General features: G+C 35.3%; 1 protein-coding gene across 2 annotated transcripts in view; it reads right to left on the reverse strand.

The window, feature by feature from the left end:
• Positions 1-1,313: 1,313 nt before the first annotated feature.
• Positions 1,314-26,512, reverse strand: part of ITP (ion transport peptide) — a 65,755-nt gene continuing 40,556 nt past the window's right edge. For both annotated transcript variants that reach the window (XM_089638926.1, XM_089638925.1), the window contains exons 2-4: positions 5,840-6,063; positions 4,871-4,991; positions 1,314-3,442 (exon numbers count right to left, since the gene is read on the reverse strand). In XM_089638926.1, coding sequence (XP_089495052.1) covers positions 4,871-4,991; positions 5,840-6,063 — 345 coding nt within the window. In that variant the 3' untranslated portion in view covers positions 1,314-3,442. The remainder of the gene's footprint in view (positions 3,443-4,870; positions 4,992-5,839; positions 6,064-26,512) is intronic.

Raw genomic sequence — 26,512 nt, forward strand, 5'->3', positions numbered from 1 at the left:
GTACAACTACCTACTCTGTATCTTTCCGGTTAACAAACCATTAAGTTCGTGGTTTAAACTTTCCTTACCGGTGCTGTCAACTGAGTGAACATCATCTATAATTAATAATATATCTTTGTAAATATACTAAACACAGAGTTAAATTTTATTGGTATTGCTCCGCAATACATTTTTTGATTGTATTAATAATTACCATATATAAATATTTACCGAGTGTATAGCACCGGAGCACGAGGAATTTGAACACCGTAAGGGAAGGGTTAATACGGGTTTGTGACTTGGCTAAACCAGCGGCAGGAAAGTTTCGAAAGATATAGAGTAGGCCCCTGGGTCAAAATATATATTCATGTTTGGAACTGTATTTCTTACTGTACGAAAATTAAGTTCGTTATAGTAAGATAATGGTCGGCAGCGCAGTACATTGTGGAACTTTTCTGCACAGGGTCTTAAAGCATTTGGCTTATGTAAATTGTTTACCGACCTGTGGGACAACGGGTTTATATAGCAGTTAAACCAGTGTACCGGCAAGAATTCATGGCAGCGTCACCGCTAAAATGAATGCATGTGTTTCTTCTATCTTCATCCCTTCGAGTAATATAGTGGTCCCAGAAAGAGGTCACACATGACATAATCATTCTAGTAACTTGTCTTTTTCATTTTCATGCAAGATGTGTGAGAAGGGAGAGGACGATCGACTTCTGAATCATCCATTTACAAGCACAAGTTCACAATGTTCAAGGAGTTTTTGAGTTAGTCAGGTTTCCTTTTAAACGTCCTTAGTTTGAAATTAAAAGGAAAGAAGTACAGGGTTAGTAGAGAATGACACCCCGCCCCAAATACCTGGCAGGTTTTAAGTACAGGGTTAATAGAGAATGACACCCCATCCCATATACCCTACAGGTTTTAAGTACAGGGTTAATAGAGAATGACACCCCATCCCATATACTCGACAGGTTTTCAGTACAGGGTTAGTAGAGAGTCCTATCCCATATACCCGACAGGTTTTAAGTACAGGGTTAGTAGAGAATCCTATCCCATATACCCGACAGGTTTTATGTACAGGGTTAGTAGAGAATCCTATCCCATATACCCGACAGGTTTTAAGTACAGGGTTAGTAGAGAATCCTATCCCATATACCCGACAGGTTTTAAGTACAGGGTTAGTAGAGAATCCTATCCCATATACCCGACAGGTTTTAAACAACAACCGATGAATAACTTTACTCACATTTTTCAGAATAATAAAATACAATCATGTCATTGCAAAAAGCTATTTATTCAATATAATGTAATATAAATACAATGACAAGAAATATATAGCATAATTTATACCTTGCGGTTATGATAAATATATCTCTAATAGTAATTGATTTAGAGAGAGACATATCCCGTATAAATGTTTTACAAATTATAATAAAGGGACCCAAAATAATACTTTTCTGTACATAGTAAACAGTTTTAAGTCTAGGAAATCAATACTGATCTAATACAATATGTTTATTTAAGGAGCTGCATTAAGGAACACAAATTCCTGAGAGATTCAACTAAAGAGAGACTTGAAGAAAACAAACCAAAAATATGTATTTCACCAATGGGAAATCTCGTACATTTGTTCTGATACAATTCCATATTTTAACATTTAAAGGTAGTAAATAATATTCAATGAATTAAATGGATTTGTGTAAATAAATAAAATGTAGCGATGATTCATGAAATGAAGGAATAAATAAATAAATAAGAAATAATATACACTTTAAATACTGAGAGTGGAATGCTGCAAATATCGTAAAACTAATTGAATAAAAATAATTATAAAACATTAGTAAGGATTCACTGATAGTTAATATACAATTGGCACATAGATTAGCTATTTTTATTTCATATTCGTTAGGCTCACAAGTCAAAATATAATATTATGTCAAAAAATATTTCTTCAAAAATACCCTTTTACAATATAAGTTCTTTTAAATTAGTTGGTTTATTTACACCTAATACATAACACTTCGAGTGCTTCTTTAGTAAAATAATGTGATTATTATACTTCACATGTCAGGTCAGGGGTACCCGCTATCCGTGTCCAGTCACCTGTCTATGGAGTCACTTTCCATGATACATAGTCATACCAATTTCGCGTCGGCCAGCCATTCCGACCTCAGAGTCGGCGTGACCATATTAGGCATCATGGTTCCCTTTACAAATCATAATTAAACGAAGCGCAATATTGATGCTTGGCATGATACAATAATACTTTGATGTCAACAGAATAAATTTATGGATGAGTTTTAACTATTTTAAAAACAAGTCTTTTGAGAAAGAATTGATGATTATTTTTTTTATATAGATACCGTCTACAGAACTCTCGCAAGCATGATGACATAAGTCCTTCAAGCTATCTCCAATTTAACACCTTATTCCTTTGAGAGTAGCCTAGTTTTGTGATGTCTCCTGGTTTCGTGGAAATCTAAGCCATCTTCCCAAAACATTGGCACCTTAAATGAATCGGTCTTTTTCAAAAAGTGAATTAACTAGCATAATATATTTGTATGAATATTTAAGGAAATCGTTCCGAGTGAATTACATTCTTTGGCCATGTGTAAGAAAGGTAGCACTATTGCATAAACATTACTACATATTTCACATATTTAATATATTATGGAGTTAGTATTTAATGTACACAATTTGAGAACTATGTATTCCTTAAGCTATCAGTCAAAAATATAAAACAATGTGCATTGGTAGAACCTTCAAAATCACAATTATTTGAATAGACAAAGAAACTTCTCGTCAGATTGGAAAGCAAACTTTGTACTTCACAGACAGAGTGTGCTTCCTACTTGCTTCAGTTGGCAACATTCCTTCTAGTTCTTCTAATTACTATATTTTAATCAATATATTTTACACGGAAGAATACTCGAATATGCGTAGCAAAACCAAGGTTATTTACCATTAAATAATACAAGTCACAAAAGTAACCCTAGCTTACTTTACAAAAATATATATTACAAGTTTTTTTTTTCATTTTCAATGGTGCTTTATTTTAAATTAAGCTAAGATCAATATGGCCTGTTTTTCTACCTTTTACAGCTATACGTTAATAAACTATTAAAAATACATCGATGATTTGCGACTAGATTGAATGAGGATAGATATCAGATGGCAGAAGTTCCCTGGCGGTCATGGTGTGCTTTGTGCTTGGTCCGGCTGCGAGCTTGCAACAGCTGCCACTAGATGGTGTGCGGCGTGCTTGGTCTGACTGCAAGCTTGCGAGAGCTGCCATTAGATGGTGTTGGTGGCACTCGGCCGGGTTGGGTCCTGGCTAGGTCGGGTGGATCACTTTTTCTTCCCCAGGAACTCTACCATCTGACTGACCTTCTCCTCCTCCTCCGTGAGGAGCAAGGCCTCCAAGCAGCCCTTAAAGTATGGTGTCGTGAAGCATTGGAGCCTGTAAGAAACAATGCATTAAATTATTCATTGCCGTATATGATTATAATCTGGAGGGAATACTTTTTATTTCTTCTTTTTATTTTGTTGGATTTCATTTAAGATTCTCTATTTGATGTGAGACTTCTGACTGGTTGAATACCACATTCAGTTTGACAGAGTTCTACCTCTGTTGTGCATTAGGTGCAGCAGTGAATAAGTAAGTACTTGATTTATTGAAGTAAAGCAAGCTTATTTCTTTCCAACTGAAGATACTGTATTATTTTAATATGATAAATGCTATATTATTTGTCACAAAAATTTGTAATACATTGAGATTTACAAGCACTAGACATTTAATTAAACAAAAATTAATGTTTTAATAGGAAAATAATAATAATAACATTACATAATACGGAGGTAAAGTGCGCTAACTTCGGGGGTGATTTTATACGATAATACAAGTAAGAAAGATTAATAATTTTTTTTAAATTCCAAAGTTTGAAGGTAGTTTTAGGTAAACAGTTAAATTGTTTGTATGGGAAAATGAATATTGGAATTTCGAAAAAACTTATTACTTTTTTACTTTTACCATCATGTAGAATCACCTCCCGAAGTTAGCGGAGTTTACCCCCGGACCCTGTATTATAAGACATAGTTATGACAATTACAAATATAAACAGAAAATATTGGACAGAAAACAGGTTAGAAAAGAGACATGAGCATAGATTAGTAAAGACAAGAAGGTGTTAGACATATGCAGGCTCAGACAGAAGAAATTTGCTAGAAAGAAGGACATTTATTAGTGATGATGAAAAAAGTTGTGTTAGATTAGTTTGAAGGCCACCCCCAGAGGAAAAAAAGGGAATGGGTGTGAAAGTAATTAAAGGTAATAATAGGAAGATGAAAAATTAGGATTTTGCTTGTTTGAATCAAAGGAAAAAAGTAATTATTGAAACAGAGAAAATAAGGTAGAAAAAAATTTAAAATATTGTATTAAGTCGGTTGAAAAACAATTCACGGTGATGAAATTTGGGAGAAAACCAAACACATGGTTTGTAAAACAAGATGAAGACATAAACATTTTATTAAAAAAGGAAGAGAATGAATGTTAGATAAAAAAATATATTGTATGCGTGGAAGCATATTTTTTATAATGATAGAACCAATAGAAAAACATGAATAAATAGATTGAAAGAGAATCAAGTCAGTTAAAGGTGGAGAAAATAAAGGTTAAAAATATATTTCTAGGGAAAACTAATATCTATTTGTATTAGATAAAGAATTGTCCTTAATAATTTATAAAAGTAAACCAGTAGGTTTGCCAAATTAGGACTTTTTATGTTCGATCAAACTAAAAAGATATATTCAAAGAGTTAGTCATAAAAGGAGAAAAAAATGTTAGGAAAAAATGAAGGAAAAATCAAAATAAAAGGGGATAAAACAATACCTAAACCCCAGGTTCTGCCCCGTGAAGTTGTTTTATCCATACTTGGATCTGCTCTATCTCGTCCGTCATCTGCAGTGCCTCCAGGCAGCCTTTGAAGTAGTCAGACGTAAAACAATCGTTCCTGAAAAGTCAATAACCGGTCATTTCATGTTTATGTGCCTCATTAACGTTGTCTTTCGGTTGCAGGTGTGGAAAACACCCACACACAATATTATTTGATTAACAACATGATGAAAGTAAACTTTTTTTTTGAAGTGCCGTTTTTGTCACTGCATCACTTCAAAACGCTTACTTAGGACGGGTTGTTTCGGAGAATTTGAACAATTCATCAAATTTCAACGTTCATTTTCAAGTCCTGTGAAAGATTTTTTCAAGTTCTGTTTTTATTTCAGTTTTGTCAAGCAACTAGCCTATAATTATATAATAACAGAACTTGAATAGGACTTTCACAGAACCCGAAAAAGGACGTTGAAATTTGATGAATTGTTCAAATTCTCCGAAACAACCCGTCCTAAGAATCCAGCAAGAGTTCAATTTTCTACTGTCCTTCACAACTATAGTATGAATGGTCTTACAATTTGTTAAAACCTGCAATATTTCACAACCTAGTAAGATTATATACCTTCATCAACTATATATACCGCAATAATTTGTCAAGGAGCAGTTACCACGATTACTCTTATCCATGGCATTCCTCAAGGACGGAGATGGAGTCCACAATACCTTCAATAGTAATCATCCGTTTATGTTTACAATGATTATATTTTGATGCATCAACTATGCGCATATTCGTACCTTTATGACAAATTAGGCAACATTTTTGCAAAATTTTTTCAAATTGCAGAAACGGTGTTCCGCAGGGGACGATATTGGGTCCACTTTTACTTATAAAATTTCTAATTCTAATCAAAATTGGGATCAAGGTGAACGAAATTCTTATTCAGTTGAGATGATGGTGAATGGACATACCTGCATAGCGTATGCAGTTGCGGCTCCCTGAAGAGGTTATAGCAGTCATCGCAGATTCGGTCGATCCGGGCGAAGATGGACTTGTCGTAGACCCCCTTGCACTGGATCTCAAAGAACGACCTCTTGGTAAGGTGGTGCAGAGGCTGAGGTGACTGCGCAGGCCCCGCGGCCGCCAGGGCCACCAGCGCCGCCGCCCACAAGCCGCCCCACCACCTAACGACCATCTGAAACAATCACGAAAAGAAAACAACTTAGTCATAGTGTCAATCATAAGTTCTTGGACAAGGGGTTTTTGAAGGATGACTACAAGTTACCGTTTGGATTCACGGACACTGTTTTCACCAAGTAATTGTAATAATAATTTCTGACCTAACCTAATATATGTTGGTACAATTATACATATTGTAAAATATGTTTGTATATTTCAAGGGTCCAATGGAACTGTGTATATATTTTGTTGGTGATTGTTGTGAGTAGAAAGCGGATGATGTAACGTGAAGAGGAAATGATGATTGGCTTTTCATATCAGATCTAGATAAACATAGCTAAAGCCGTTTTGTAACAACGTTTTGACTTCGAATGGAGGTCTCTCACTAGTTACTGTGGCGATATTAATTTATTTTAAATCGTATTATGTTAGTAGGTACCAAAATAATAATAATATATCTTGTATTGTTTATGATGGATAAACTAACGGGGGGAAGAGAATGACGATATAGCAAAAGAATTTTTCCCTAAAACACTAAACGTCGCTTATAAAAGAGAGCTGGTCATTTATCAAAAATACTAATTAAAGTGCCGATTTATTATTTACAAGAATGACTGCAGCATCATTAAAATTTAACAAGGATTTCCGAATTCCAAACTACAAATATTTCAAGCAGTATTACTTTGAGATACCCATGAGCCATGGTGTCTATTTATATCCCAAGCGGTCAAAGTAACCAATCATTAACGTTAAGTCATTCAAACAATGGTGGATGGTTGCTATGTTTGCCAGACTACCGGCACGTTTTTCTGGCCAAATCGCCCGTTGAGAAACTTTGGTCGAGCGACTTTCCGAGAACAGATTCCTCGCCGAGTCCGGAAGCTGCCCACGATCCCAGACGGAGTCGGTTCGAATTTCGTCCGGCAGGTTTTTCTTTATTCTTTTCCGGCAACAGTTGTACACCGTACAGTGCGGACACTACGTCACTGGTCGAAGCCGGCGGACCGAGGAGGAGGGGAAGAAAACGACCTTTGGGGCCTAAAGGCTTTGCAGTCTGTACCACTTGCTGCCGGTGATTCATTAACGAATCGACCAATTCATTGACAGAAAATTTCTTCCATTGTTATTCTCCTTAAAGACCTGATTTTGACTGTGAAGTTCAACAGTTTTCCTGAAAATATTGGCTCCTATTGGCACGCAAACTGGAAGCAACACCTTTCTTGCATCTTATTAGATGATTAGATCTTTGAGATGTTATATAAAATCTAATTTAATACTGTCTAACAAATCTGAAACTTTTCACAGCCCGCAACAATTTTACTATTGATACAATAGCTAAGATTTTCAAGGCAATTTAACTATTATATTATTGTAATTTTCTTAACTTTTTAAAGCGCCCTTGAAAATATATCACAAACATAACGTTATAAAAACGAGTGTTGTAAATAAGAACAAAATGTTGAAAGGTTATTTTATATTCAGTTGCAATTGACATTGGACAGTGTAAGACGGAAATTCAATCGAAAGTTTTAAACTCTGCCCTACACTTCTACCCAGTTCGCTGTTGTATAAAATACAAGCATACAATGAGAGACAACTGAAGTATTAAGTTACGTGGTCTAGACGGCCACAAGTAATTCTATAGTTTGTTACGAATATGAATAAAGTTTTTGTATTGTATACTTTTCCATACCAAATTACGATAAAACGCGCAAAGCAGTTGGTATTTTAAATTCAAATCTTATTAGCCTCACAGAACTGGTTAAAAACAGAATATTTCGATTTTATGACAGTCTTCAATAATGGATATTTAAAAATGTTAAGGATATTATTTACAAGGAGGAAAAACTTTATAAAATACAAACACTATCGAATCGTTGACTTAAACATGTTTTGTATTGTCCTTGTTATATTGAATGGCACGAAAATTATCTGTTATGACTTTTATTATTTGCAGGTGTAATCCATTCCACGTTTGCAAGATTATACCAGTCTGAAACGGAGAGTTTTGTATCGATAGATTACTTAAATTTTGTCACATCCTTCGTGTGTTTTTCGCAGATCGTTGTGTGTGGCATAAGAGCCGGTAGGTCGGTGCAGGTATTGTAATAAGGTAGATACTGCAACAGGTGTACTAGAATAGGAATTAAAGAGCCTGTTCACTGCAGTGATTGGCATTCGCGTTGCGTGTCGTATACAATACTTACATTCTTCGGGAATCGTTGGAGAAGGGATTTTTTCTTTCATCAAAGCCGAGTTCTCCCGAAGGTCCTCAACTCATCCATAATTTTTCAAACCCCTTTTAATAATACTCAATTGTAACTTAGCAACACTCTTAGTTAAGTAACTAACATAGAAAGCAAAATTGTACCTAGTCAAAGGGCTATAGAAACAAAATATTTTTAGAGATTAGATCAACGGTATATGTATACTTAGAGGTACGAAGCGTAATATAAATTTGAAAGGATAAGTTTTATCTTTGGTTTCGAATTTCCATGGATATTAGTCATAATTTTCTGTACGAATGAGCCAAGATTGCATTTAAAACCTAGAGTGCTGTTTTATATCCCAATTAGTGGTTATTATCAAGATTCGTTTTCGCTGACCACAAATAATAATAGTTAATAGTATCAAAAAGTAAATTCTACTACAACTTGCTAGAATTGAGAAAGGGATAACAATATAATACATATATGTAAACTAATAGCAAAGATCTGCAATACACATTAAATGAAACAAAAATATAACCAAACCACTAAGATAAAACAACTCTTTTCGACCACCATGAGAAGGCACAATGTAACAACTTTTTACGTACATATCTTTTTTATCTAGTCGAATAGATCTGGTTACAGAGCAGCAGTTCATATTCGCACTACAGGACTGGGGAGGTTTTTTTGGGTTTATTATTAGACTACCTACATCTACATGTCATTCAAAGTTATTTTTTACTCTTCGGTTTGATTTGTTAATTGACATCTGACTTCCTGCGATATCTTGAGCCGTATTGCAGAGGGGATTGTGTTGGAGACGTGATGTTTTGCACGTACACTATTTCTTGGTCTGATTTCCCACGTCACTTTCCTATATTCAGTGTCATCTATCTGTTTTGGGATAAAATATCTTACTTCAAGCTTCTGACGTTTAGAGCGCGAACATGGATTATCACCAAGAAAGTTGTTAACGAACTAATAGTAATAGAACCGCTTATTTTAGTTGGGTGAGAACCGCTAAGAATTTTATGAAATTGGAGACGTTTGCGTGATTTAGTATTTTAGGTATCCTTTTTGGGTATACAGCGTAACCACCTGTTGGCAGCGCATTTTGATGACGAATTCCCGTCCTGATAACATAAAATCTCAGACATCTGGTAATCCTAGGATATAACATCAAACACCTAATGACGACCTCGTGAACTTCGAAGGGACTGGTGAAACTTGGAATATACATAGTGGACTTAGACCTGAATGCTTAAGGGAGCTTTGCAAGCCGTCTCTGTAACAATAATAAGCGTGATTTTATCAACTAACAGGACAAAGAAGAAAATGGTGAATCCACGCAGACCACCAACGTTTAAAAAATTCTCTTAATTATCTCGACAATCGGGGAGTCCAGTAATTGGAAGATCGTTAAAGTTGAATGCAACATGCGTGGATGGTGCAATGCGGGTGATTGATTCATCAGGTATAGTCGCCGCAGTACTCGCACAACGCGATGGTGGGAAAGTAACCAGTAACCAGTGCAGCTAGCGGCATGCAGTCTGCAGTGCAGGCCCAGGTACTGAAGGTAGGTACTAGAGTTACTGCACTTATGTCTCCCACAGAGACAGACGTACCGGTGGTGCATTCGTCGGTAGGAGAAAATTCTTGCACGCAAGATCGCTACCTTGATTGTGAAGAGGAGAATTATTATTCCTACGGAGACTTACGCCGGCTTACCGGAATAATTTATAGATATAATATAACTCACGGATTGCATTGGCTGTCCTTGCAACGAACAAAATCACAGATGACAACAGTGAAATGTGGCCCAATAAAAGAAGCAGGAAGAAACGATATACTGAGATATAATTATGTTATCGGATACTTAAATAAAACTTTATTGACTGTAAGGAAGTTGTTATTTACACTGTACGTCTAAATGTATACCTTGTAAACAATAATTTGAAATTAAGCGTAATTAATTCATAAAAAAGATACCTATCTTTTCCAAGAATCATTAATCTTTTTTCTTTTTAAATTTTGAAAAACTTGAAAAAAACAATTTGGCGTCTTGTCTTATTTTTGGTAATTTATTGCAATATCAAAGCTTATGATAGGTGATTATGGTGAAATCTAAAAATAATTGCGTCGAAATAAAGTTCAATTTATTATTTATGGTTAATAAAGTTTAATTACATACGTAGATAGAAACAGCTGTACAAAATTCTAAATTATTCTTATTATTTCTTCTTATTCAAAAAGCTCACCGTCCCGAAGTTGTTGCTTCCTTAATCAATATTTAGTCAACTTAATAATATACACACGAGAGTAGGCCTATATTTTGACCATTTCTGCGACTCATTCGTGCAAACCTGATGTGTCCATTTTTATCGGGAAAGCAACTGACCATAAATATAATTTATGTCCCCAATGCAAGCCGTCAAAGAGTGCTATTATTACGCTATTGTTAACAATCCACTCTACAATGATCGCCGGGTTAATGTCTAAAACCCAGCAAACGACAAAATGTGACATTATGTGGCAAGATTTCATGAAATACCCGTTAGGTTGCGGCCAACCATTGTGTCAGTAACAAGCACCTGTGATCCGTGTGCGATCTCACAGCACGCACATACCACCTGTACACATGTGCACACGATTGTATTTATTCCCTTTTTATACCTCTGGTGACTAATATATTATTCTGTTTATGCCACGGTAAGTTTTAACATCAATTGGGAAACGTGAATGAATTTATAATTGACGGCACATTAAAATCTTTGTCGTGTTCGTGCTTTGCATTGCATTCTGATAATAAAAAAACATTAAAAATATTGAATTTGTAATAAAAAAACACATGTTTTCTTTGATATTGGTGGTCCACAGGTATTCCTCAAGGAGGCTACTTTGGACTTTTATTAATCACAATTGAAAATGTAAGTGCCTATTTTGGTACAGCTTAAGTTTTTTTTTTATTTGACACAATAATATATTTATCGTGTTCCGTTTTTTTTACGTACAGTTATTTCAAAAGCCAATTTTTTCTATATTTTTCTGATGCTCCCGTATACCTTAAGGAAAATAGGTTAGACTTAATTATGTATTTTTTTATGGAATGAATAGTTAATACATATCAACAAACAAGTCCTGCTAAGCCAATTGAATTGGCTTGACATTATAAGTCTATTGTTGCAACAACTTTCGTTGTGTGACTAGTGTATTTAAAGCCGCGTACCGATGATACGTTAACAACATTATTATTTATCAATTGAGAAGACGTTAAGCTAGTTTTTACCCACTGACTCTGACAGCTAGTTAGATGTTAGATTCCTGTCACACCTGTCTGGCTCCATTCTAGGAGCATTGAGATATTAAGTTTCTCTACACTTCTTCACTGAAAAGGGCTGAAAACAGTACCTACACAGTTAACGCCTTAAGCACTAACATAAAACTACTCCATGAGCAGGAAAACCCTTTTTTCCATTTTTGTACATAATGTAAGAATCTCTACCCACTCTCTAAATTCTTTATCTGAAGCGCAATATTTTAAAGAATTAAATTAATGGCCAGCATCCCACTTTGACCTCCACAGACACCACAATATGAAGAAGAGACACGATTATATTCTGTCAATAAAAATTCAAACTGCTTATCGTTAATCTTTGACCAATGCAACATTATGGAATAATAACACGAGCATGAGAGAAAAACTGGAAATATTTTAATGAAATTGTCGAGTCGATAAAACCTGGAGTCCTTGGCGGGATTATTAATTCAAGTGTTTCAGCTGCTGGTTGTGGCCACCATGAAAGCTCGATACGTGCATTATAAATTTACAATGGAAGATCTCTCGGCAAGGGACTCAGCGAGGCTGACAGTGAATGAATTATAGGTCAAACTCCCAAAAGAAGGGCACTCAATTAAACCGAAAGACTTATAGGGCTACACTATTAGATTCATATATCCATAAAAATGAACTAATTTTCATTATTTTCACATAGGTACATCTGGTCCAATTAGAACCACTCTTTCCGTACAGAGGGGTATAGATGCAAAGGCAGAATGCTCCACCAGTTTCAGTACTAATAATAAGTTAATAAATAGTTCATGGTATATCAATCAAAAAATTTCAACACCTAAAGTTTAAGGTTTCTTAAAACAAAATCTTATAAAATTTGACAGTGCCGAAAACGTTTCCGAATTTTGCTGTATTTTCTTTTATACCCCTCTCTATGCCAATAGTTTGCTAATCGTTGTAATGTTTTATGACCACGAATCCAGATACTAAAATAATTAAAGGTCTAGAAACACCGCTCTCCATCACATTGGCAGGGGAAATTTCTTGTTTTTGATCTTTTTAAAATTCTTGTCATGCTTTCAGATAGGTTCCACGTGTAAGAGCTTATATTATTGCCATATATTGGTAATATAATAACTCCGGCGCAGACCTGTCGAGGCAATGTGGTCCGTTGCACAGTTGATGCCAATTAACATTTTTCTCGTATTCACAAACGAAGGCAACTGTACACAATAACCACTACTGTGTACCGTGCACTCTGAACGGCTGAGCCAATGCACCAAGCTGCAGCATTCTGTATTCATTAACGCAGGCCTGCACATATAAGGGAAAGTTATATGCACATACAAGGCGATTAATGCAATTGCATTAGGTAAGAATACCACTATAATAGAATACTATGCTCCGATATATAAATACGACTTTTAATATTATGAGATCATCTCAATGGCTTGAATTACACGTGACTTATATTGACGACCCAGAATTGCTCAAATAATGTGAAATGACCTGTTCCAAAACAATAATAAGGACGGATGGTTTCGGAGAATAACAGAACTTGAATAGGACTTTCACAGAACACGAAAATGAACGTTGAAATTTGATGGATTGTTCAAATTCTCCGACACAACCCATCCTTAATTGTAATTGATAAATAAAGTTAGTTAACTCTCTAAAGGATTTGAAATTGGCCTATGGGATAGTAAACTTCGTGATTAATCAGTCTTAAAGCTTTTAGTGAAATTACTATCCTTTATTGACTAGTTTTACTGTATCTATTGAGCAGCGGCATTACATATTATATAATTTGAGGGACTAAAAACCCACATGAGTCTATCGTGCAGCAGCCACTAGCTAGCCACTACTTAGTTGTAGTATCCATGTCATTTATGTCAATAAACACCAAACTAGGTTTGTGTCTGATGCGGAATTTATAACAACCATCATACAAGTATAAATTCATACACGTATAAAGATGTCGCTGACTAATTATTCTGAATGGCTTTTATTGTTAAACTCTTCGCTTTAAGTGTGTTAACTCACCACAAGCATTGGCTACGATACATTATACCCATTAAAGTGTGGTCCAATGATTTTATCAGTGGAAAACACATACGCGATGAGTGTCTGATGTTTATTTTTACGCTTACTTGGAAAACATTAATACCATTATCATTTGTTGTGAAATTGCACTGACCTCCGATGCCGAATGATCAAATCTATGAATTCTGTCAAACAAAATTTTATGCAATTCGCTGTAAAATTATTACATACTGAGATATAATTGGGACAAGGTGCTATACTATTTTAAAAGACCATTTGAGAAGTTATAAAATTACTATCATATATTTTGAACTAGTCAGATAACTGGACGATGCCTTAAAATTACATCATTTTAAGATTTGGGACAGTGGGTTTGAAATAAATGCATGATCTTTTATTAAGTTAGGAACTTGCTTAATGCGATATGTTGTAAACTCACTCTGTTTAAATGTTGATCAGAACACTATTATTAATTATATTAGGACAAAAATGTAGGTAGTTGAAAAATGTGAATTAGTTTAGAAAGACTATTTGAAAAGATAAAAAATAGATACATTAATTACTTTCGTGTACATTGAAGATGTCAAGAAACCAGAAAATGTGGCGTGAGATGGCAGGAAAACATAAAGACAGAGTGAGGGCAGGTTAGTTAGTGGAGTGAACGAACTCAGTCGCGCCAAGCAGTCTACTGTTCGGAGCGCTATTTTCTCCATTCGCTGGTCGGGTACATAAGTATCTGCTTCCACCAACACCTGGTCTCCAGTCGCTGGCCGGTTAACTCAATTAAACATGGAATGTTCTAGGCGATCGTGTCAATTTGTGGCAAAACGTTAGGTTGGCTTATTTCGGGGCGTGTTGATCTCCGCTTCTGGGAAAATAACAGCGCAGAAAACCAGGAGTTGAACGAATGAAAAATAGATTCGCCTTCATGCTGAAGATAATTGGCTATTTCAGAAATGAAATCTGTGGAATATTTTCGTTGTTTCATCGAGAAACATACAACCTATTTTGAGTGGGAAATTAAACCATATACATTATACATATATGTAACATAATTATGTTTTCTTGAGTTCTCAGAAACGAATCTAAGTTTACTTGACTATTTGGCAAATAGGGTTACGGATCAAAATAACCTCCTTCTTATATCTTTGATGTTCGGTTCTTTAGATGTTTGGGATTGTTGGCTACGGTATATTGTTGTAAATGACTACATAGATGTAGTCCTTCTGCAGGATCAGTTTGGATATTAAAACAGAGTAGGTAGGTATATCGATTGTGGGAACTGTTAAAAACATATCTACCTAACGTAGAATTAAATACTTGTACGCTAAACGACGACCCATTATTCTGGAACTGTGTTCATTAAAGTATGTGTCGCCACGCCGTCTGGTGGGGCGGGCATGTGGTTCCACACCCAAACACCAACAACGCAACAGTCTGTAACACGCCAACACTGCCACAGTCTGTCGCACACTAATGCTGTCACAATATTATAATTACAAACACCACAAAGCCACGTGGCTGTGTACGAGAGCTCGGATTCCACAGAGACAATAACGTCAATTGCCGTTGATGATGAGTTATTAAAAGATAAACACTCCGAAGCGAGGAATCAGAGTAAAGATGCCAAATTAATAATAAAATCACATAAATTGTGATTCAAGGAAAACGCTCTGGACCAACGACCGAATTCAATGCTATATTTATTGGACTTGAGAGAGGAAACTTTAGCCATCGAGGGTCAACTGGAACGGTTTTGTTTTACGAGCTATTTATTATTTATTTCAGCAGCCACGAAGACCACATTGACCGCATTAATTAAACTACAATTTGATTTGCCTTGTGACAGCAAGAGGGTTTTCGTGATTGCTTTCACATGAAACATTTTGATTTCCACCATTATCGAAAGATTATAAAGTTTTTGACCAGCAGATATTTAAACAAAGAAAATATGCAAAAAAAATGCACAAAAAAATTGCTTTAAGATTCTTACGGATTTTCAATAGTACGCCTGATGATGGACACTGCAAAGCTGTATGAAACCTTGGTTGTAGAAGCAATTCAAGTCAACATGGCAAAAGACAAACAACAAACATATTAAGAAACTATTTTGAAATTTAGAAAGTGTCACCGTTTTGGCATAGGGACTAGATTACTGACACAAGTGGCGTGAGGCGGCTAATTAATAATTTAAAACCCGTATAAACATAAAGCGAAACGACAAATAATTAGCTGCCTATCATTTCTACAACATAACTACCACATAATATGGGTCGAGGACATAATTATCGTCATAAAGTCTTTTTGAAATTTCTCAATAACCATTGCTTATATTTTCACAGACGAATGACCAAGAGTTTAATTATAATCATAACGTTTATCATTGGTAACTCATTTCATTGCGATCGAGCGTCTTCTTATGTTTAATGGTTACATATTGTATCCTTCTTTTTTTTCTATTTTGTTTTATTGAGGGAGCTTTGATCTTCCTTGAACACAAGTCCCTCATGTCTCGAGTCATTTTTCTCTCTTCGCGTCCTCGGTCCAGCTAGCTATTGGCTACTCTCCAGATCTTCTGGTTTTGCTCATCTTTCTTCACATCTTCCGGTCATTTATTAGTTGGATATAATCGGTGTACTTAACGTGTATATAAGAGTCTCTGAATTACACAAAATGTTAAGTAAATTAAGGATGAAGATCAAGACACTTTTTGAAATAAATAGAACTACTTATTAGTTGTAATACCTCCCTTATTCTCAGTAAACGACGTCCGTAAAAGAGAGTGATGATACAACGGAGCTTCCAGCATCAGGACCATAAAAGTGTAAGTGAAACCTGAATGAAAATTTTAGTCGAACGGTCATACCGGTCAAGAAGCAAAAAGAAGACTTTTTATACCACTTGTGCTTCCTGCACTCCGGGCAGAAAGAAAAAATATCAGCTCGTTAAGTATGGTCCTGCCACTTAGAGTTGCGTCGTAACATTTCTTTCTGTCCCATATGTCCTTCATGAGAAAGAGGGAGATATCAGCGGAACGCCTTTATCCAAACGGATAAGAGATAACATCTGAAAGGTGCCGCTGAGGGGGGTGTGGAGGTCTGGAGCGGAAGGTGGCGGAAGAGAGGTTCAGGGGACCTCACTTTGGTCGGTAAAGTCCAAGGGATCACATCTGCATAGCGGCCAGATGGACCAATTAACGGCCAGTATTTGCCGAGTCGTGGCCAGTTAGTTAAGTAACCAGTTCCATCCAGGGCTACCGCTACCCACATAATAAATAATATTTTTTTTTAAATACATATAGATTAAATAAGCCAATCTGTGCTTGGCGGGATTTGTGAATTTGTGTTACTTGTCCACGAAAGAAAGAAACTGGCATCTTGTTGCGCATTGTCGAAGTAATTGCATAGGACCAGAAGTTCCATATTACATTCCGATAGAGTACACCGTTAGATTTATATTGAGTCATACAAACAATTTTTCTACTTTGTAGTTCAAACTAGGGCTTTGGAAAAATCTGACTTACCTATCTACCAACATAACAAATCAGTTAGAATTAGAGGTTAATGTTTAACAAATCCTGTCACATTTTTACCCAAATCTGTGATCAATTGTTCAAAAAACTGATCAAAATGTGGGAGAACCATGCATTATTAGAAAATAATTACTTGACAGCTTAACATAATTGCATTTTCAGACCATTTCAGGTTATACGCATTGCTGTTAGATCTGAGGAAAAAAAAACATTTTAAATTGAGTATATCTGACTAAAATTATGTTCATAAGCAAGCAAAAAGAAAGACAAGCCCTAAACCAGTCCCTCGCGAACCAAACAGAACATAATCCTCGCTGCGGGCCACTCGACACGAGAGCTGAACGAACTGGTACCAGAACTGCTATCAGCCAATCTACCCGCTCAGCCCGGGGGAGAACTGGCAATGGGAATGGACCACACACCGCACGCTGCCAATACTACCGCAAACTGCAGCCAACACCTCCTGCAAACTTCTATTCACCTGGTAGCGCAGAATCTAGTTTCGCAGGTTTTTAGATATAAAGCAAATCAAAATGTAACACGTTTATGTCACTGCCAGTTCGTGGTTACTACCAGGCTTCGTCTAACGTCTTCAACAGTCACCTTTACAATATTTAAAAATGTATTATGGTGTCTTCTCCATTTTTTCAACCATTAAAATGATGTTTTGAAGCTACATAGCTCACAATGTATCTAGATTGAAAGTTTCTTGATGTCAGAATTGTAACTGTAAATTGTTCTGTCATACTAGATAATGGGTTTATTTATTTATAAAAGTTGTATTTAGTTTCTCCAGGACAGCTACTTAAGTTGATAGTTATTAGTGTTAGATAGTATTAGAGAGTTATTAGTGGGGCACAAAAACAAATAATCGAAAACAAGCCAAGGAAAAACATCATAGCCATCATTGATTTTGTCTCAAGAAGCTTCCAATTTTGTATTTTCATGAAAAATGGAATTATTATTGTTTTTCGATGTGACAAATATGAAGATCATTGAAGATTTTACCTGTCGATACTACTGTCGTCCTGGGTACCTAGCATGGCTGATCGAAAAAGGTTTTATCGATAATGTCGTTAAATTGTCATCGCTCCCGAAAACGAAAAAATAACAGTTCACGACGACTAGAAGTTCTTAATTTGTTCGACTTTAACTGTTGTTTGTATGCTAGCGATCTGCAGTCGTGCTTGGGAACGATGACAAGTTATCGACATTAACGATAAATCCTTTATCGATCGGCCGTGCTAGATACCTTGGTATCATATCGGTGTCGTCCATACTGGTGGAAATGCTAAGCTGCACTTTACAATAATATTATTGTTTGGATTACTTATTACTATTACTGTACTCAAAATGTGGATGGTGGAAGTGTTAGTTCCAAATATTGCAATAATCTAACACGATTCAATTCCTTGTTGCCATTCTTTTAGCGCTTGTCATTTACAGTTTTATAAGCTCTGTGTGTGCATAGATTTTATTAAGTGAATCCTTTAAAAATTTCATTATAAGAACCCTAATTTGCTGAGCTAATTGAATTTATAAATTAGCAGCTTTATAATATATTTAAAAATTGATTTGCCAGTATTTTTTCTAGTAAGTTTAGACAATTAACGCTCAGATTGCAGAGGCAATTTATTAGTTAGATATTCTTAAATACATAGTATATTCATTCAGTTGAACTGCTTTATGCAAGCAATGAAATAATGTATGTTATGTTCAATACGTGGTCAGGGATTCACAACGTTAGTGCAAACGAACCTATCTAAGAAATACCGTTCGCGACTCTAATTGAAACAACGGTTGAAGTAATGTATTACTAAACTGAAAATTAAATGAAACGTAGCATTGAATTGACGCAAATATCAAACATTAATCGTTATAATTTCATACGAGAAATGTGTGTTATCGATTTGATAAAATATTGTTGCGGTTGAGAAACTGATTAACATTAACTTGGCCTTAATGTGGGCTCGATAAATATTACTTTAGTTAGCCAATTAAGAAAGCGAATTTGTAGTTGGTGAGGATTATGAATTTTATTATAACGATCTGAAAACGAGGTGCTTTGGAAGGAATCAAGGACGCAATGGTTAAACCAGAACAACCGAATCAAATATATGAGTCAGGTCTTGTCAAATATTGGTGTAACGGAGGAGTGTGTATGAAGTTGAGTGAAGCAAGAAATGGGTGCCAAGAGAAAGTTGTGTAGCATTCATCATAATATATGTTACGATCCCTGAGAATTGCGGCGTGATCGCTATTTACTTAGAAATATCGTTGAGGAAACACTGGCGCTTGATTTTTGAGTTGCTGCCATGGTCAATTTCAATAACTTTTAATGTTTTGTAAACAGTGTTGAAAGTGATTTAAATTCAAGAAGTGTTGATACATTGACATCATCTCTAGACTGGTACAGGGGACGGAAGCCCGCACAGTACATAATATTATGTTTTCAGAGATAATAACTCTCAGATGCTGCGGATCTTCCATTCAGTTGGAAGTCCTCCAAGACCTCCTCTTTTCAAGAAACTACTTTCATTGATAGACGAGATGACAACCGTTTTATGCGTGTATTGGTATTAATTGGGACTTTGTGGGGTCTGTCCGACGCTCGCGATTAAGAAATAATGATGTCTATGTGACAACAGGTTTATTGGACTTTATGTTGTCGAAATTGCCTAGTGGCTAAAACACGACGTTTAAGATTCTATAGGTACACCACAAAGAGATAGAATCTGTGAAAATAAGAAATCCCGATGGTATTAAGAAGAAAATGACCAGTTTTTAAGATGTCCACCTGCACAATATGGTTATAAAATGACTTAATTGTTTTCAAAATGTTGAAAAACTATAGGCAACCCAAGAGCAAGGCGTCTTGGATTATGTACGCCACAATTAATATAAGTTCTAAACGGCGAACGAATAAATGAGATTTAAGAGTTATACATCTGTTTAAGAGATGAATCAAAAGGGATTATGGTGTTTTTTGTTTTAGTTTTTACACAATCTGGTGATGATGCAAGTTTGATAGGAGATGAATCAATTATCCAGTCAGCGTGAAGCATCCCATTGAATTTGGTCACACTTCCAATTGATTGTTAAAAGTCAAGAACGTATTAATAAAGGCATTTATGTATAACCTAAATGGCAGCAGATGGCAATGGTGACGTGCAGCAAAGTGATCACCTCATAAGGTCGAACAGATCTGTCATGGTGTCAAGCGTTAAATTTTGAATAATATTAGACAAAATTAATATTATTCGGAATGCTGAGTGCAATTTAACTATCAACATCCTTAAATTATATAATGTAATAGTTGTACTCTTAAATCTAAATTTGTATTTGAAATTATTTGCATAATATAATCTTGAGGTAGGGCTAGACACAGTGATAAAAATATCTAATAAATTCAACTTTATTATGAGTGAGTATTGGAAGGTTGAAGCAACCGAAGCTTACTCCAGATACTAATTTTAAGGAGCGAGCTTTCGGAGTATCAGGCCTAAAAGCTTGAAATAACCTCTGTGGCTTCGTATTCTAAGCAATACAAAGCTTGAACTAATTTTCTAATTTTAAAAAGAGTCCTAAATCTGATATTTCACATTAATCCGTATGTAAAAGAAGACAAGTTTCAGCACCTCCTGAACTCGATCTTCCAACATAATGAGTACATATTTGTTTAAAATCGGAATGAAGTCGATGGACCTGTGTTATGCTAAATTGGTTCGTGAACCGATCATAATAATGAATGGCGAATGTATATCGGGAAGTGACGTGATGCTGGAGTTATTCCGTCAGACAAGGGGCCATTAAATCAAGGATCAAACAATTAAACCTTTCTGGTTTCTTTCGGCAAAAAGTGAACGCGGTCACTCAAAGTTCGGCATTCTTCCAACGGTAACGTCATCGGTTCTCAGAAGACAGAATCTACCCAAGATAAGTGGAAGGGAGGGAAGAAAGAATCGAAGCCGTGTGGGGGATCTGCCCCATCTCCCCTCTCTCCGCCTCTTGAATCCATGACCTGCTTATGGTTCATTCCCGCTTCTGCGTAATTTCGGTTTTGTTATGTTGAATCTGGCAGTCTGACAGTGTGACAGTGACAGTCGCAGTGACAACGGGCAAGCTTTGTTTTTACGAGGTGACAACGGCCGCACGAGACGTCCCATTCATGCGCAATATGTAAAACCCAAATAAACAGCGTGTCACGCTAATCGCCGAGACGGGAAGCAAGGACATCCTTATTTTCATCCGACTTTACGGGAAATGCAGGTTTCGAGACTCGATAAATATTTTTTCCGCCGTGTTGATTTAACATTTTTTTTGTAAACATGACAAGTCCTTGAGGTTATTATTTATTAATTTGCGTTGCGCGTTGTGCCCCGATGCCATTTGCAAAATAAATAGTCATTCTGAAAGCTCGTCCAGTAATGAAAATTTAGATTTAGTCGGGAGAAGTGAGACACGCCCTAGTAAAATACGGTACAATAAAATATTTTAACTCAAAGAAGTCAAGCTGAGAATAGGTTGAACAAAGGTTGTAAGATTGAACAGTTATTTATAAGGTAAGATCTAGGATTTCACGGCAACAATCGTGACCAATATATTTAGAAAATACTAAGAAACAGTATCATTCACAATTCGCTTTCATTCAAGGATCGAAATGTCTGGCAAAATTACAATATTAGGGACACAGGGATAAATAATATACAACAGCGCAGATCATCGCCCTGGAGCGGAGGAAGTGAAAGAGGTAAGGAGAATCGACTGACATTGCAGTGACTTTGGTGGAATAAACGCCGAGGGTTTCACTCCTCGGTCATATCCATCGCCTCTGGAAGACGTAAGATGTGTGAGCAGATTTGTGGCAACTTACGGGCGGAAAGTCCGCGAGATTTGGCCACATCTCCGACAGCAAGTGACGCTAGACTTGGCGTCTCACAGCCTCTCAAACTGGTGGACCAGAACACTTAAAAACTCCGGGGTCAACAAAACACTTTGGACTTTTATTTAGTAATAGATAATGAAGCTTAGATGATTTTATTAGCAGGCGGTAGCATTGACTCTGGACCCTGATCTTGCGATCGCAATCGTATTTGTCCATATCCCTGAATTACCAACAGCTTTATTTTTACCAGTCACATCTATAAATAATCTCTTACTATATCTAGGAACCCACATTATATAAATAATTTTGAAATTGTATTGAATACAACTCGTGTATAATAGACTTTTTTTACATAAATTGTCTGATACGCGGGACAATAAATACAATGTAATATTACATATAAGGAAAAACCAAGTATGTTCTACCGGTTTATGCAATTATAAATATATAATGATACTGAAAGTTACTAGTTACTTACTAACACCCATTTCATATAAAACAGCTACTTACTCCTTTTTGAAAAATTAAAAATGTGACACAAACAACACGGGGTTTTGTTTTTTTCAAAGCTGTATAGCTTATGATGGGGATGACTTTGCCAGCTAAAAAATAGTTGCGTTGACCTCGAAATTCCGTATAGAATAGCGAGTATTTTAAAAGGAAATAACTGACATAAATTAACAGATTTTCTGCTCAAAATGTTCGATTAATACCCAATGGTAAAAGTTTATACTAGAATGATTTTAGTTACAATAACTTCTGGGGTTTTTCTAAAGGAATTTAAGCCGAGAGAATTTGCCATTCCCGTCTCACTGGGAAAAGTTCACGTGTCAAAACAGATCGATTTTTGGCATATTATGGCAAGTTTGCAAAAAACGTTGTAAGCGATCGCTTCATAATGTGACCAATTTGTAGAACTTTAAAACATGGAATAAGCGGCTAAATCTAGGTGGATTCATTGGCTTTAAAACGTAGTAGGCAGTTCATATGTTTTCATATTAATATTTTGAGAAATGATCAAATAAAGAACACACATATATCAAAAAAATATATAACTTTAATAATATAACGTATCAAATGTTAAGTAGCAGTGAAACAATAGCCTTTAAAGATATAGGCATTTTTATTTTGGTTACTTCTCTACGTATTATTAAAAAAAAAACGTAACACAGTCGAAGAAGAGTGAGAGATGCAATCTTTTAAACCGAAAGGCGTCGGTATACATCACTATGGGATAGCAACAGTGGCAATACTGAAAGGAGAAACTACCGGGCCGCAGAAGTCGCAGGAAGTTATAAACAAGCTTCTCTAATAGTTTTTTCGATAAATTGTCAACAGCGGTCTTATAAAGAGATCGCCGACTGAATAGTGAGGAAAACACGTACAAGTATACTGGCAATGAAAGGTTCAGAACTGAAACCCTGAAATTTTGCGTTTAAGGACAGGTTGTTCGGAGAATTTGAATAATTCATCAAATTTCAACGTTCATTTTCAAGTTTTGTGAAAGATTTCTTCAAATTCTGTTTTTATTTCAGTTCTGTCAATCACTATAATGATAAAATAACAAAAAATGAATAGGACTTTTACAGAACCTGAAAATTAACATTGAAATTTGATGAATTGTTCAAATTCTCTGAAGTCCTAAAGACGGGTTGTATCGGAGAGTGTGAACAATGCATCAAATTTCAACGTTCATTTTCGGGTTCTGTGAAAGTTCTATTCTAGTTCTGTTATTATATCATTATAGGCTAGTTGCTTGACAGAACTGAAATAATAACAGAACTTAAAAAAATCTTTCGCAGAACTTGATAATTAACTTTGAAATTTGAAGAATTGTTCAAATTCTCCGAAAAAACCCGTCCTAAGTGGTTTTTTTTTTCTTTTGTTGATTGACGAAGCAAACCGGTACGAGCCCTTAAGGTGATTTTTCACAAAAAACGGCGCTATAATTGAATGCCTCCGTGGTTCAAATCGTAAATTTTATGAAATTATTTCGTGCTATTTCACAGTTTATTAATTAAAAATAATATATTATAGCATATTTGCGGCAATTATAGAGGACACTTTCATTACAGCCCTATTGAAAGACCAACTTTCAAAATCCGAAACGTTGCTTGAAATAGCTTTAGCCGTGTTTGGTTACCAGGTCTGAATAGCCATGTATCTTCACACCTAACTCTTCCTCATATCCTTCCACTCCTAACTACCGCTAGCCTCACAACATACAACCACAGCGTCACTACTACATAAATAATACTATACTACGTCACACTACATAAATAATAATAAACTATAAATTATCGTGAAACCTACATCTGAAGAGTGAATATTGCCCTGATGATAACCAACCTCCGATAGGATAGGGTATTAGCAACTATCTTTATTAGCCTGTTTCGCTGGAGATTTGAATTTAAAACGATGGAACAATACGTTGGGAGTGACCTTAATACCAACTTAACCGTGCATATTTCAAGAATGCCAGACATCAAAAGACCCTCCACACAGCATCCCCAAAGATGATTAGAGGCACTGAGCAAAATAATTTTGACAAATTATGCTACTATTTCAGGAAACCCAATTTCTATTTTACTGTTACATTACTCTAATTTTATATTAATATTGAATTAATGTTCAAATTTGTTGAAAATAACTAATCTATTTTTGTGATTTTTATTTTAAAGTTATGAATTAAAATATTTTATGTGAAAAGGGTACTTTTTAATCCAGGAAGTCCTGTTTCTTGTTCGAGGACTTGTAGTTAATACTGTGAGGTGTTGAAAGATTTGTGGGACCTTCTAAAATTCACGGACCACACTAATTCTGCTTTATTTCCTTCTCAAGTCGATTTAGAGACACGTTATAGACTGATGACATAAATAAATAAACTAAACCATAACAACGAAGACGTCAAACAGGGTAAAACAATAATTAATTTTAAGCCTGTTTTTATGCTTTTCAGCTTCTTAAAATTATAAGCGGAATAAGTCGTGAACGGTGAACTCTAGCATCAAGAAGCCATTAGCCAAAAATGTACATATTCTTAGTATGCCTTATAGCGCCACTAACATAGGTAAAAGGAATAAAAATTGCTTGACAAACGGAGTCCAGACTGCTCGATTTCAAGCGCAAAAGTGAAACTTAAAATATATTTTGTGAATAATTTTATAAGAAAGAAATAAACAATAATCAAAGGAAACAGTTCAAGAAAAAAAAAGTCAGCAGTTGCATTCGAAATGGAACAAAATGCAGATTTATTTTCGAAACAAGAGAAAACGATTCTTATAAAGAGTGCTTATTCGAATCAAGATAAAAAATCTAGCAATTGCGTCATTAAATATAAGATCATGTTTTATGGCTCGGAAAAAAACATTAGTTTTAATAAAAAGGTTTTTTTTATCAGATTTATTTATTATTAGAACAATCTTTTCTCAGAACAAGTTGATAGTTAAAAATAACTATATTGCGGGTAAATGCTCGATTAATTTTAAAGATCATTTGTTCTAACCTAACCACATACATAAATAAAATTGGATGTGTTCTTTTATGTCTGCTATTAGGAATAATAAAATCTAACACAAAAATAATGCAGATGCAATAGAGATTAACTACCGTCGTTAACAGTTAGTACCCGGCTTCACCCGATTTTCAAAGCTCGTTATTCTTTATTTTAATTGAACGTTTAAAAATTATGCAACAAAAAATATGGCGTTTTACATATATTTTTGGTCAGGAAAACTAATGTATAAAAGCTCTGTAACTCCTGATTGAAATGACATAATGATCTAAAATGAGTTGTGTTGGCGTATAAATTGACGACAAAAAATCTGTGAAAGTTTCGTTACTCTATAACTCGTCGCTTGAGAGTTATTTCTGTTTGGCCTATGTATCCGACAGAAAAAAAATTGTTAAGGCGATGCACTACGTCGTGTAATATTTTAAATTGAGCCGCTATTAATAACAACCCTTACGTAGATGGCGATAAGGTTTAAATTCCCGCTTAACACCATCCGCCTGTTTTGATTTATGCAAGAAAAAAACATGGCCAAAAAGTGCATTTTATTTTATTTTGTGGATGTTAAGGCATAAATTTTTATTTTTTTTCGATCATTTTATAAATAACTTAATTTGTCACATTATACAATAAAATCATAACCAAAAATGGGTTCGTAAGTAGGAGATTTTGAACTATAAAGCAATTGTCATAGGCCTTTACATTATTTTTTTCTGGGATTATGAAAAGACTTACCTAAAAAAAATCGATAATTTCAAAGGCCAAGATGTATTCTACTCGCAGTATTTAATTAAATCATCTGAAACATTTCTAGGTGACCAAATTTTCAAATCAAAAACATATGATATTCAATCAATTTATTATCAATTGGTACTTAACTTACAGCCCAACTTATCGCCAAAGCGGGTAAGAACTAGCAATTTCATCCCAATTTTAGACCGAATAGTGTATATAATAGTTTTCGGTCTTCGGTAATTAACTCGACTATTTTTTAC

This window comes from Hesperophylax consimilis, chromosome 13 (genome assembly GCF_061612785.1).
Source record: "Hesperophylax consimilis isolate HC1 chromosome 13, BYU_Hcon_1.0, whole genome shotgun sequence".
Taxonomy (NCBI): domain Eukaryota; kingdom Metazoa; phylum Arthropoda; class Insecta; order Trichoptera; family Limnephilidae; genus Hesperophylax; species Hesperophylax consimilis.